At 40.1% G+C, this 13575-nt stretch overlaps 1 protein-coding gene across 1 annotated transcript in view; it reads left to right on the forward strand.

The window, feature by feature from the left end:
* Positions 1–7713: 7713 nt before the first annotated feature.
* Positions 7714–13575, forward strand: part of atp13a4.L (ATPase type 13A4 L homeolog) — a 65342-nt gene continuing 59480 nt past the window's right edge. Inside the window, exon 1 of the mRNA XM_018263658.2 lies at positions 7714–7943. Within this exon, the coding sequence (XP_018119147.1) occupies positions 7881–7943 (63 nt within the window). The 5' untranslated portion in view covers positions 7714–7880. The remainder of the gene's footprint in view (positions 7944–13575) is intronic.

Here is a 13575-nt window from a genome sequence, read left to right on the forward strand (position 1 = left end):
ACAAATACTGCATCTATAGTTCCGGATAGGAAAGGTTCCGCTTGTCATAAAGGACATAAGATGAACGAAATACATAAAAGGGCCCAAAGTACTAGCAGGTGAATTTGTATAGAGGAGTAACAAAACTAGAGAAAATCCTTAGTTACTGACTGTTGCTAACATTTTACAATATGTGAAACAGAATCGAGTAATGGAAAATAGTTCTTTTTATTTTCTCTGGATTGAAAAGATGTGATGTTTTTGATCTATTCTCGGAAATGTAGTCTATTTTTTTTTAGACTTTGGATTCAATGCTCGGTTTGGGCCCACCTTAGCTAATAACCAGGTTATAAATACAAAATCGTCATAATACTAGTCACTTGTCAACCTTGGCTACTTCCTCCCAGCCAGGGGGTATGAAGATCAGTTACTCAGTATTCAAAGTTTGAGAACCTCTGGGTCACTCATAGAAATTGCTGCCACATTTTCATTATGGCGTGGACTTTGGGAAAAGTGGAGGTGTGTACATCCCCAAACACAAAATCATACCTTCCAACATTTTGGAAGTAAAAAGAGGGACAACATTTTTTTCCGCACGTAGAACAGCGGCATTTTTGACCACGCCCCTTTCTGTGGCCACAAGACAACTCACAACCGCCTGGGTGCTGGTCAACACATTAATACATCATCCATCCACAGACCTCACTCCAAGGACTTGTGAAGTGAATAAATTGATGTTCTATTCCCAACATTTCGGCACCCTCACTAGGGCCGTCTTTAGGAGAGTCTCCTGAAGATGGCCCTAGTGAGGGTGCCGAAACGTTGGGAATAAATATATACATATATATATAGATAGATAGATAGATAGATAGATAGTCAAATACAAGAGTCACAATATATTTAAGACAGAGACATTTTGTGCATACTGCTACTGAAAAATGCCTTACCCTTTAAACAAAACAGGGATTGTTTGTCCATATATTGCAATATATTTAAACCGGCCAACTACGTCAAAGTCATCCCATATCTGGCCAGTCCCACGCTCAATTCTATCTGACCCATTAAGAATTCTATTGCTTAACCATACATTCTACAAAGGGACTAGGTTTTACCTGCAACCCACTAGCTGCTTTCAAAGCAAAACTCCCATACTTGGCTGCCCTTTTATTAGACATATATATATCTATTGTGGTAGAGTGACAAGGAAAAGGAGGAAAAAAGGTCACTCTAGCCTTTAGTTTCTCCCCAGGGACTGAGATAGGCTCAAGGAAGGGAATTATGAAACAGAGAATCAGTGCTCTGTTTAAAGACTTTAGTAGCCAGCCGGGCCGGAACTAGGGGTAGGCAGAGTAGGAACGTGCCTTGGGCGCAAAGCTGGGGGGGGGCGCCAGGCATGTACCTGCTCTGACACCTACCCCATTGTCCGGTCCCATCTCTCCCAACTTGCACGCATATATTTTTGGAATTGCGCCTTTGCGCATGTGCGCACAAAGTTTCGCGCATGCGCGCCAGAGCGCCTAGGGCGCCTGGCTGGGTTGGCCCGGCTCTGGTAGCCGGGGACTCCATTCTGCAGATCCAGACCAGACGTTGGAGTTCACCTTCCACAGGAAAGCTGTCCTGTGGAAAGACTATTTAAAGTTAATTAGAATGGGATAGTGTGTCTCTCAGCAGGACACAGCAGGTAGGAGACCTGGCTGTGTTAGGAACTCCCAGAGGAGCTGGGGGTGCTGCCTGTTAGCGCATGAAGCAGAGGGAGCCTGTGACCCTGACAAAGTTGTGCCAGGAGGCTGAACAATCACCACCAGGAAGTGTGAGTACAGGGGTAAGACACAACATTGTTTTGTTTGCTGGTAGTCCACAAGGGGCCCAGCCTAGTCAGGGACTGCTCCAAAGTTTGAAGGTAGTGCCCAGTGGGCTAGGTTTTATTTTATGATTTGTTTGTATGATACAATGGTCACCCCTTTGTCTGTGGATAATGGACTGTTTAAGTTTAAAAAGGGAAAATAAACTGCTGTTTTCCTTGAAGAAGCTGTGTGTCCCTGTCTTTCTTCTCCTTTGTCCTATGCTGCCTAAGGCCTCGAAGAGGCCACAGCGTTAGTCATTCAATAAAACATTTTTATTTATAGATATTCTAAATTTTGGACATGGCACCCAGGCACATTTGAACTAAGTATCGAGAGTGCCAACTCCTCTATGGATGGTTTTATATATATATATATATATAAAACTTTCCCACGATCCTTGATAAAGGCCCCAATGTGGGCCGAAACGTTGGACACGAGAGTGATGTTTTGAATAATCACGTTTGATTTGAAACTTTATTCGTAGTGCTGGTCCATTGTGAAAGTTACATATTATTATTGACCGAAGCACCCACTTTGAACCTTGGAAGAAAGAGTGCAGGTACTTAAAGAACATAATATATATATATATATATATATATATATATATATATATATATATTAGTAAATGGACCCGCACTCTAATGTTTTCATGAAGAAAATTGATAAACTTTATTCACAGATGCATATCCAACGTTTCGGTCCACACTGGGACCTTTGTCAAGGATAAATGGCAAGTGTACAGACAAGTGTTTAAATCCCTTTTGAAATTGGCGCCAAGCATGACGTCATAGCTAGGAAAAACCCTATAGTAAGCAATCAAAACATTCGTATAGTAGTAAATACAAAAATTGTATGTAATACATACAATTCACCACTGGGTGTCACCATTGTGCAGATGGTGGTAGTGCTCAAATGAAACAAAAGTGTCCTTTTTAAAAGCATCCATTCAAGAAGAATTCATGAACAATCTGCAAAGTTATACAAACTTATTATTATGTTGCTAGTTTCAGGCAAATACAAAAAAGATACAAACTTAACTCATTTTCAATAATGTTGCATTAATGTTGAATGCCTATACTCAACAAAAAATTGCTTCATAGTCAATACATTTTTAATATACAACCGCTCGTCGCTACGTTTTTAACTCATATTTGCCTAGGCACGATGGTAGTGGAAGAGGCCTATTCAGGTAAGAAAACAGCTGAGTACCAATTGCCCATTAAGACCTTTAGGTGTCACACAGCCGTGTTCGTGTATCCAAAAGGCTTCTCTTTGCAAGAGCTCCTTATTGTTATCACCCCCTCTTGCTCTGGCTGGTACCTGAATCTGAATGCTGCTGGGCTATGCTTTGCCTCTGCCCAATGTCAGGCCACTAGCTGCTGGGCAATGTCTTGTTTTTTACCTTTAGCTTTGTCTTCTCTTTCTGGGTCTAATGCAGCCCTGATGCTTGCTCTATGCATGCCAATTTGCTCTTTGAGCATTCTGACAGTCTTGCCACAATAGATTAGTCCACAGGGACATTTGATTAAATAAACCACAAACGTGGTTGTGCATGTCATCCTGTGCCGAATGTCATACCGTTTTCCTGTGCGTGGGTGTAAAAAATGACCACCCAAAATGAGACTACTGCACATCACACATCCTGAGCATTTATACACTCCCGGTCGTGGCGAAAGAAAATGTTGTGCTTGTGTGCTAGAATATTTATCTACGGGATCCAAGGGACTTCTCTTTTAAGGAGCTCCCCCGTCAGTAACTGAACTAAGGTCTATGCGGTAATTTTTTACCTAACATATCCTCACTTTTAACCAGTTCCCAATGTTTTAACACACATTCACATGTTAATTTGGAACTCTCGCCATACTGGCACACATAGTACATGTCTTTTTTGTCACTATGTCCACTGGTTGTTTTAGCCTCTAGTAAAACTTCATCACGATTAAGGCTTAAAGGAGAAGGAAACCCCCTGGGCACAAAAACCCTCCCCCCTCCCCTGTGTTGCTTCCCCTCCCTCCTCCCCCCTAGCCTACCTGTCCCGCTGGGCAAATGCCCCTAACTTGTTACTTACCCCTCTGCGCAGGTCCAGTCCACGGAGTTCACAGCGGCCATTTTCTCCAAAGCAATCTTCTTCCTGCTTTGACCGGCGTTTTTGGCGCATGTGCGTTAGGAGCAATTCGCCGGTACGGATCTACTGCGCATGCGCCAAAAGTCACGAAGTTTTCCAATTTCACTATATACTATCCCTGTCTTTTGTCATATATCTTAGCCACATTTCAACCCAAACCCGCCCAACCAGCGGTAGACCCACAGGTCCCCACAAGTTTTGCATCCACATGCACATCACTAGTTGGCACCTACTCAGACAGCCTGGTTTTAGCAATGAAACAAAAATATGTCCTCCAAAAACAGAATGCCTACTGATGCTTGAAATGTTGGAGATTCAATCTCTGTGGTGACTCTGCAGAGACAAAAGCCCAGTTAATTTAAATAGTTAGTGACTTTTGGCCATGCCCATTGTACCCCCAACCTGCATGTTTGTGAGGGTTTTTTACTTGGGGGGGCTGTTAGTGATTTTCAGTGGTGGAGATAACCTTTAATTAAAGTGCAAATTACAGGTGGGGGGCAATGACGGGGCTGTTATTGCAGGTGACCAGGTGATAGAGGGTTGAATCAGTTGAGAATCTGGGTCTGTAATCTGATTCTGAGACCACTGTATGGATTCAACACTCATTGTGACTGATGGCTTTTGGATGCACTTCTGGGACTTTGAGTCAATTAGCAAAATCAGTTAATACAGACTGTACTCTGTACATCTATAAAAAAATCTATAAATATATATACTAGACAATAATATATACCATACTGATTTCCATTTCATCAACATTTTGTTTAACTTTCTGCCACTTTAAACAGCTTAATTTATGGTGAGCCCAAAATATTTAGTGTGGTGCACCTGAAACTTTCTGGTTTGGACAACAAAAGGAGGAATTCCTACAGTAAAGCATTCTAAAGATAGGTTTATGACAGGGGTGTCCAAATTTTTTGTAACGAGGGCCAGATTTAGCGAGGTGAAATGTGTGGGGGAAGACCATTCAGCCTGACATTCTTTGAACCATTAACATAATTTAACTCATTTAAACAAGGCATCGCGTAGCCATAGCAATAATATTTGGGTACATTAGTGAAATGATCTGCCACTTGGTCTATACTGCTGCCTGTGTGCTGAAGGTGTTAGCAATAGACACGTACAGGCACGTAGTGACGTGCCGCTCTCGCATCCTTCTTTATTTTACTGTACTGGCATGTCAGTACGTCTATTGCACCTTCAGCAATAAAGAAGTATGCGACGCATCACTATGTGCCAGTGGTGTATATTGCCAACACCTTCAGCACACAGGCAGCAGTATAGACCAAGTGGTAGATCATTTCACTAATGTGCCCAAATATTACTGCTACGGCTACGTGATTCCTGATTGTACTGTGCTGGAGGGCCGTATTATTATTAATTTCATGATGGAGGCTGAGGGCCGGTGTAAATTTGAAAATGGGCCGCAATTGGCCCCCGGGCCTGACTTTGGACATGCCTGGTTTATGGGAATCATCAGTAATTTATATGATGTATAGTATCGTAACTTGCAGTTAGGTCAATAGATGGCAGCAGCACACAAGGCTGTTGATGTTTAGGACCCTAAGACGTTTCCAGGTCCAGGAACCTTTATAATGCATTTGGAAAAGAAGAGCCTCATTGGTTTGTTGAACATCCGAGGTGGACAAATCTCAAGCCTGAAATAGGAGCTTTCCCAGTCCTGGTCTGGGCGGAGCTTGCTGTTGTCTATTGAAATTGGCTAGTGTGTCAGGTTAGACTTGTTGATTAAAGGCAGTAAACCTAGTATCAGAGGCATCAGTTGCCCCACCCAAGAGGTTAGTGGGGGTTGGGACTTTGGTGATGAAGCCAAAGTTAGGGATAACAGTATAGAGGCTTAGGTAATTATCAGGTTCTGACCTCCTGGTACAGATAAGGGAAATAGAACCTTGCTCCAGGCCTGGACTGGCAATCTGTGGGTTCTGGCAAATGCCAGAGGGGCTGCTATAAGGTGCCATAGAAAGTCAGTATTTAGTGGGCTGGTGAGGACTGTTTGGGCCTCTATATGGGCTTTTTGGGCCTCTGTGTACCTGAAATGCCAGGGCCTATTTTAATTCTCAGTCCGGACCTGGCTCCTTCAAACACATAGTTACATAGTTACATAGTTAAATTGGGTTGAAAAAAGACAAAGTCCATCAAGTTCAACCCCTCCAAATGAAAACCCAGCATCCATACACATACCCCTCCCTACTTTTAATTAAATTCTATATACCCATACCTATACTAACTATAGAGCTTAGTATCACAATAGCCTTTGATTTTATGTCTGTCCAAAAAATCATGTCTGTCCAAGAACACATGTTCTTTGAGAACACACTAAACATAGAGCATTTTTTGGAACCCCAGGCATCACTTTGAGCATATACCCCACATCTTTCGAGACAGACCCACTCATTTGTGTACATTGGGGGGGCAAAGCTGTGTGGGGTAGTGGCAGCATTCATAGTAGTAGGTGCACGTATGTGTTTGGTGGGCCCATGGGGGAGATTTATTAACCTCTTACAACAACTTGTGCCCAGGGACAAAAAAACTTTTTATTCTTGGTGAGTTGTCAGCAATACCCACCCCAACCAAAGCCTCAGCTCCCAAAAGTGATTGTTCTTTTATCACTTTACTAGAGCTCATGCTTATGCAAGGGAACAAAAAAAAAAGTTGTCAGCAATACCCACTACCACCAGCACTTCAGCCTTCGACTCTCAATATTTGATCAACATTTTTCTTCTCTTTTTTTTGCCAGGAAACATATTTTCAATGTTGAGTTGCTAAAAATACCTCCAGCCACCAAAGCCTCTGTTCCTATTTTCACCAAAAAGTAGCTCTGATTTTTATGTACATATTAGAACAGATAAAAATGTGACACTGTACAGTGCAAACAGCAGATAATTTTAAGATATTGGGATGTATCCTAGGAGACCCAAGCTGACAATGAATTTAATTTTAAATATGAAATCATTGGCATTTACACTAGTAATATATTTTAACAAATTAAATTGGCACTGTGTTTCTAAATCTGACAGGCCACAGGTTTCAAGCTGGGCCGCATTCATATCCATCCTGGGCCGCATGTGGACCGCAGGTTGGACACCCCAGATCTAGGTCATAACCCACATACTTTAATCCACTATACCCTGGTATAATAAAAAGTGTTTATGCCAGCAAAATTTTGGGCACATTAGACTAGCAATTGTTACTTCTATTATTATTACTAATGTATTTTTAAAGCACCAACATATTTTGCAGCAATGTACAATAAATGGGTGTATGTATTGATCATAAAGATTACTTGCAAAAATACCAATCTACGAGCCAATAGACAATCAAAACCAATAGTAGTGGTGTAATTAATTTTAAGTGAACACGCAGTAATAAACATCACATATAGATACACCTAAACTACCCCTGACATATAGATGTACTTTGGTTGAGTTGGATGAGGATAGCATTTGTACTTTAGTAAATATGTCCCAAGGTATGGACCGCTTGGAACATGAAGAAGCCTCCTGTATTAAAGGGCAACCTTAGCGCATAAGTCTAGTGATTTCTGTTCAATAGCCAAATTTAGTATGTATAGCTGTTCGTCTTCAACAGTGTGTTTGTGTGTAAGTACCTGGCCTTCATTAAAATGCTGGAGAGGTTTATTTCAACCTTTTTGCATTCCATTCCACTATGGACATGTTTTGGAATGTGCATGAGCTCTGCTGGCATGTGAAGGGTTAAAACACCTGGCTGATTTAGGAGGAGGGGTCTGTATGGAGTTTCTTTGCAGGAGGAGCAGTGGCATGCCTATGTGCTTGTCAGAGAAGGTGTGCACTGTTTAAAAACAGAGCATTTGCCTCTTCAGTGCATAACACAAAGGTTTGCTGGGTGTAGTTACATTGTGCAATTCTCTGCTGATCAGAATCCTGTTGCTTTTGATGGGTGAAGCACACAAAGATGGACACCGGGCATTACTCAATCCAGGAGAGGAAAATGAAATGGTAAGTAACCTTGTAAAGTTGGCCCAGAAGCCTTACCTTAAGGATACCTTTTGTTCTCTTATGGAATATTTTCTTGATTAAGAGATAATTTATGCTTATGTAATGGCAAACCCTTAGTACAGTATTCACTTGTTAATGCTGCTATTGTAAGAATGTGGTTGCAATAAGCAGGGTCCAAGAGGTATATAAACAAATTTATCCCAAGTGTCTATCTATCCAAGGCATAGTTTACACTTACAGTTCTAAAATAAAGATTCTGTTGGATGTTGTTCGTAAAGGAAACTGAAAAGCTGCAGTTTGCCTCGCTGTATGTGAGCAGTAAATCCCAGATGCTGAGCTGGCACTGTGAGATCACTTGCTTGGTAATTTTCTGTGACTGCCGACTAAGAACTGCCTAAGGTGCTAAACTGTATGAACTAGCTGAACTTGCTGCGTTCGATCTCTAGATTACCAGGTTGCACCAAGAGAGAAGTAACTTGGTATGTGATTAAAAATAGGTTACCATGATTTTGCCTTCATTTTGACTTCATTTAATCTATGCAGAATAAATCTTAATCTTGTTATTTAAATTTAGAAGAATTGGTCTATGCTCCACTGAAAATAGCATTTGTTTTGTCTTTAGTAAATACATTTTTCTCAACAATACTTTTTCTGGACCACAGTCTGAGAGAACATTAAAGAATATTCAGAATTACTCAAGATTACAGAATCATTAGAATCCTGTTAATTTGATATGGATTGCCAATCCAGAGATTTAGAAGATGAACTCAGTTCTTATAGTGAAATTCCAATCTTCTAAATAATTTCTAAAAGGACAAGTACAGACGGGTGGCTTGGCCTGCAGGATTCTGCTTTTTAACATGTGCACACCAGCAGCTGAATGCAGGGCCTTCCCCATAAGGGCAGAACTACACAGAAGATTTTATTGCATGTAGTTGGATCGACATATAGCTTCCTACAAGTTGTAGGTTTATACAAAATATGGGACTGAAAAAAATCTAATCTGTGAACTACAGGAATGGCTGGCAATTTAACATGATTGCCAGAAGGGAATACTACATTGCTGCATTTTCATCTAACAAGATAGAAGCCTGACAAATTTTTATTTTGTAATTGAAATACATTGACTTGGATGCAGACACACCAGACGAAGAAGCCATCTGATTTTATCTGATCAGATTTTATTGCATCTATAAATTACCATGAATTTACATTACATTAAGATCATGTAGGTTAGATAAAGTCTGACCCACAAAATCTCACCTCTTATGGTGGGTACCTGTACCTGATTTAGATAGATGCATCTTGCACTTAATCGTTGTGCTCATGCTGCAAAAACTTTACATTTTGTTACTGATCATAAGGACTAGGCCCTGAATTCTGATGTACAGCAAAACACATCTGAATACCTTGCAACCAGAATGCAGGGCAAGTGTCTGATCTGTACATTGATATTATTATTATTATTATTATTATTAATAATAATAATAATAATAATAACATGTATTTTTAGAGTGCATGGATGGTTATCTACAGATGCCCCTGATGCAATTTCCCCTTCCTCTTTCACTTAGGATTTGCGTCTAGGACACTGCTCCACTATTTACTTTGGGCCAAATTTAAAATCTTGAGGGAAGTCCCTTTAGTAGGCAGCAAACACAGAGTTCCTTTGTACCACACTCCCACTGCCCTAAGCTTCTTGTCTGACCAGGGCCGGAACTAGAGTTAGACAGAACAGGCAGCTGTCTAGGCCTAGGCCTAGGCTTCCTTGCTTCTTGCCAAATTAGCAAATTAGCACATTCTGCTAGAATTGATTATTCAAAGTAGATGCAAGTGCATTATGTAAGGCATTTTAATGGGTACAGTTTTGTTCCCATTTTTGTACCTTGTGCACATTAATCAGCCCTAATATGTCTTTACATGTTACACCCAGAGCAAGTCATGACTCCACCCATTTTTGCACAAGGATCATCCCTTCTGCTGGCAATTACAGAACTGTCCATCATGATGACACCTTGTCCCTAAATACCCTGATGCCTTTGTATTCACATTTGCTGTATAATATATGAAGTCATCATCTCTGTGCTTTCTATTAGATACAGTATTAGCTATTTTGGTGATTGGTGATCAGTCTCTGGATGAATAATGATGTTAGCATAATTTAAATTGCCTATCTCTATTGTGAAAACTTGTTGCCAATTTCCCTGTATGAGTTGACTCACTGAAAATATATTGCAAATATTTTTGAACTGGAATTTCTTCTAAATACAGAGCTTGCTCTATAGCTGCCATAAAGGACTACAGTCTCACAAATATTTCTCCCACAATTTACTTTTCTTAATTGAGCAAAATTTGTACATTTCAACATGCTACCAAATTAAAAATGTAATTTGGGTAGTCTGCAGGATATTTCAGCATGTAAAACGCAGGAGGTAATTAGGCAAGGATTATTTGCACACATGATCAACAATCTAATATTAGCAACAGAATTTTTAACACAAAAAACCGTTTATATTAGAATTACTACAGAAAAGGCATTTTAGAATGGTGAGGCTGAGCGACAAAATCTTTTCATTTGAATGACAAATATTGAAATACAGACACACTTTGCCTCTGTTTACATTATCAAAATAAACCGTGTCAAGAAGTGTTTGTGTTAGGATTTTGGTCTGTTTGTTTGTTTTCCAAGTTCGTTAGAGATCTGGCATAGCTGTGTACATTTGTGGGTCAAGTGGTGTTTACTGCTTTACAGCTAATGAGTATTTGCATGCTCACAGCTAAAAGCAGTATATTCAGGACAAAGAAAAGAGTATAAGGCAGTTAAAGGACCAGTAACATCAAAAAATTAAATTGTTTTAAAGTCATAAAAATATAATGCAGTGTTGCCCTGCACTAGTAAAACTGCTGTGTTTTCTTCAGAAACACTACTATTATTTATATAAATAAACTGTTGTGTAGCCATGGGGGCAGCCATTCAAAGGAGAAAAGGCTCAAGTTACACAGCAGACAGCAGATAAGCTCTGTCTGTCTAATGGTGTTATTTGTTATCCATTATCTATCCTGTGCCATTTAGCCGTTTTTCAATTTCCGCCATTGCTACACAGCAGCTTGTTTATATGAACTATAGTAGTGTTTCTGAAGCAAACACATCCGTTTTACCAGTGCAGGGCAAAACTACATGATATTTTCATTACTTTAAAACACTTTCAGTTTTTGGTGTTACTGTTCCTTTAAGGTGATGACACATGGGCACATAGTGCTCGACAATTCCTTGCCATTGGGGATCCCCTCTGGAAAAACACCCAAATCATGTAATTGTGTGAAATTTCTTCCTTCTGCATATTAACCTAAAAATGAGGGTGTCAGTATTCTAATGGCACATATAACATCTCTGCCCCTGAAAACTCTGTAAATTAAGATCTGCTGCTGTAACAGCATAGGCATCAGATGGGCAGGGGCCATAATGCAAAGGGGGGGCCAATGATAGGAAGGGGCCTTCCACTCGCGTGAAGGGGTGGATTGGTGTATTTGTAGTAAAGGCATCAGACTTGGCTGGTATATTACCAGCTAGGTATAATACTGGCCTGTTGGCAACCCTAGAATAAAGGCACAGAGGTACAATCTCATATTGTTAGGAGACAATAGATGAGAGCTATGTTATGGGAATTTGCAATGTAAAAGAAAATATTTGTATACATATGATTTATTCATAGATGCATTGGTGCACATTTAAGGTGACCATATACTGCTGATCCTTAAGTTTAAGGTATATGGCAGAAGGGCCTAAAAGGACAGATAACATATGATGGCCCATATAGGGTATAGCCCCATTTCTTTTGTTCAGGCTGGAATAATCAGAACTGTATTTAGTGAAGAGAACACTCAGCTCCTCCTTACTTCATCATTATCTGATCAACAAACTGAAATGCATACTGACACATCAAAACACAAATACTGCATTTTTTTTTTAAACACAAGTAAGTGCATTTTTTAAGTGTAAAGGAAAGCGATTCTGATAAAACACAGATGTGAATGCTGGTGGGTACACCTAGGAAGAATAAAATGCTCTTAGTTTTGATCAAACATGTGTCTCAAATGTGCGTTAATAATGTACAAAACACGCCCGGGTAGTTCAGAGCTAGTGTCTGAACTTGTTTAACACACAGGGGCAGATGTATTAAGGGTCGAATATCGAGGGTTAATTAACCCTCGATATTCGACTAGGAACTAAAATCCTTCGACTTCGAATATCGAAGTCGAAGGATTTAGCGCAAATGCTGCGATCGAACGAGCAAAGGATTATTCCTTCGATCGAACGATTAAATCCTTCGAATCGAACGATTCGAAGGATTTTAATACAACGATCGAAGGAATATCCTTCGATCAAAAAAACTTAGACAAGCCTATGGGGACCTTCCCCATAGGCTAACATTGACTTCGGTAGCTTTTAGCTGCCGAAGTAGGGGGTCAAAGTTTTTTTTAAAGAGGCAGTACTTCGACTATCGAATGGTCGAATAGTCGAATGATTTTTAGTTCGAATCGTTCGATTCGTAGTCGTAGTCGAAGGTCGAAGTAGCCCATTCGATGGTCGAAGTAGCCCAAAAAACACATTTTTTTTTTAAACACAAGTAAGTGCATTTTTTAAGTGTAAAGGAAAGCGATTCTGATAAAACACAGATGTGAATGCTGGTGGGTACACCTAGGAAGAATAAAATGCTCTTAGTTTTGATCAAACATGTGTCTCAAATGTGCGTTAATAATGTACAAAACACGCCCGGGTAGTTCAGAGCTAGTGTCTGAACTTGTTTAACACACAGGGGCAGATGTATTAAGGGTCGAATATCGAGGGTTAATTAACCCTCGATATTCGACTAGGAACTAAAATCCTTCGACTTCGAATATCGAAGTCGAAGGATTTAGCGCAAATGCTGCGATCGAACGAGCAAAGGATTATTCCTTCGATCGAACGATTAAAGCCTTCGAATCGAACGATTCGAAGGATTTTAATACAACGATCGAAGGAATATCCTTCGATCAAAAAAACTTAGACAAGCCTATGGGGACCTTCCCCATAGGCTAACATTGACTTCGGTAGCTTTTAGCTGCCGAAGTAGGGGGTCAAAGTTTTTTTTAAAGAGGCAGTACTTCGACTATCGAATGGTCGAATAGTCGAATGATTTTTAGTTCGAATCGTTCGATTCGTAGTCGTAGTCGTAGTCGAAGGTCGAAGTAGCCCATTCGATGGTCGAAGTAGCCCAAAAAACACTTCGAAATTCGAAGTTTTTTTACTTCGAATCCTTCACTCGAGCTTCATGAATCGGCCCCACAGACTTGGCAAAATACAACCTCCAATTCCATACACAGGTTTTCAGTTTATATTTGTTTCCTATCAAATAATTACAAAAATCACTGTATTCTGAATAGTTTATCTGTTATTCTGCTAAGTGGGTCTGCTGTGTCCACTACTACAAAAAGTTTAATTTCTGAAGTGGACTCACATTTTGTACAAGTTTCACTTTGTTATTATTGCTACCAGGTCTTTAAAAACAAAGCTTTATTTCTGGTTATTACATTTCAAAAATTATTGGTTGACTTCAATGGTGCTTAAAGGAATTGTTCACCTTTGAGTATG

This window comes from Xenopus laevis, chromosome 5L (genome assembly GCF_017654675.1).
Source record: "Xenopus laevis strain J_2021 chromosome 5L, Xenopus_laevis_v10.1, whole genome shotgun sequence".
Lineage (NCBI taxonomy): Eukaryota > Metazoa > Chordata > Amphibia > Anura > Pipidae > Xenopus > Xenopus laevis.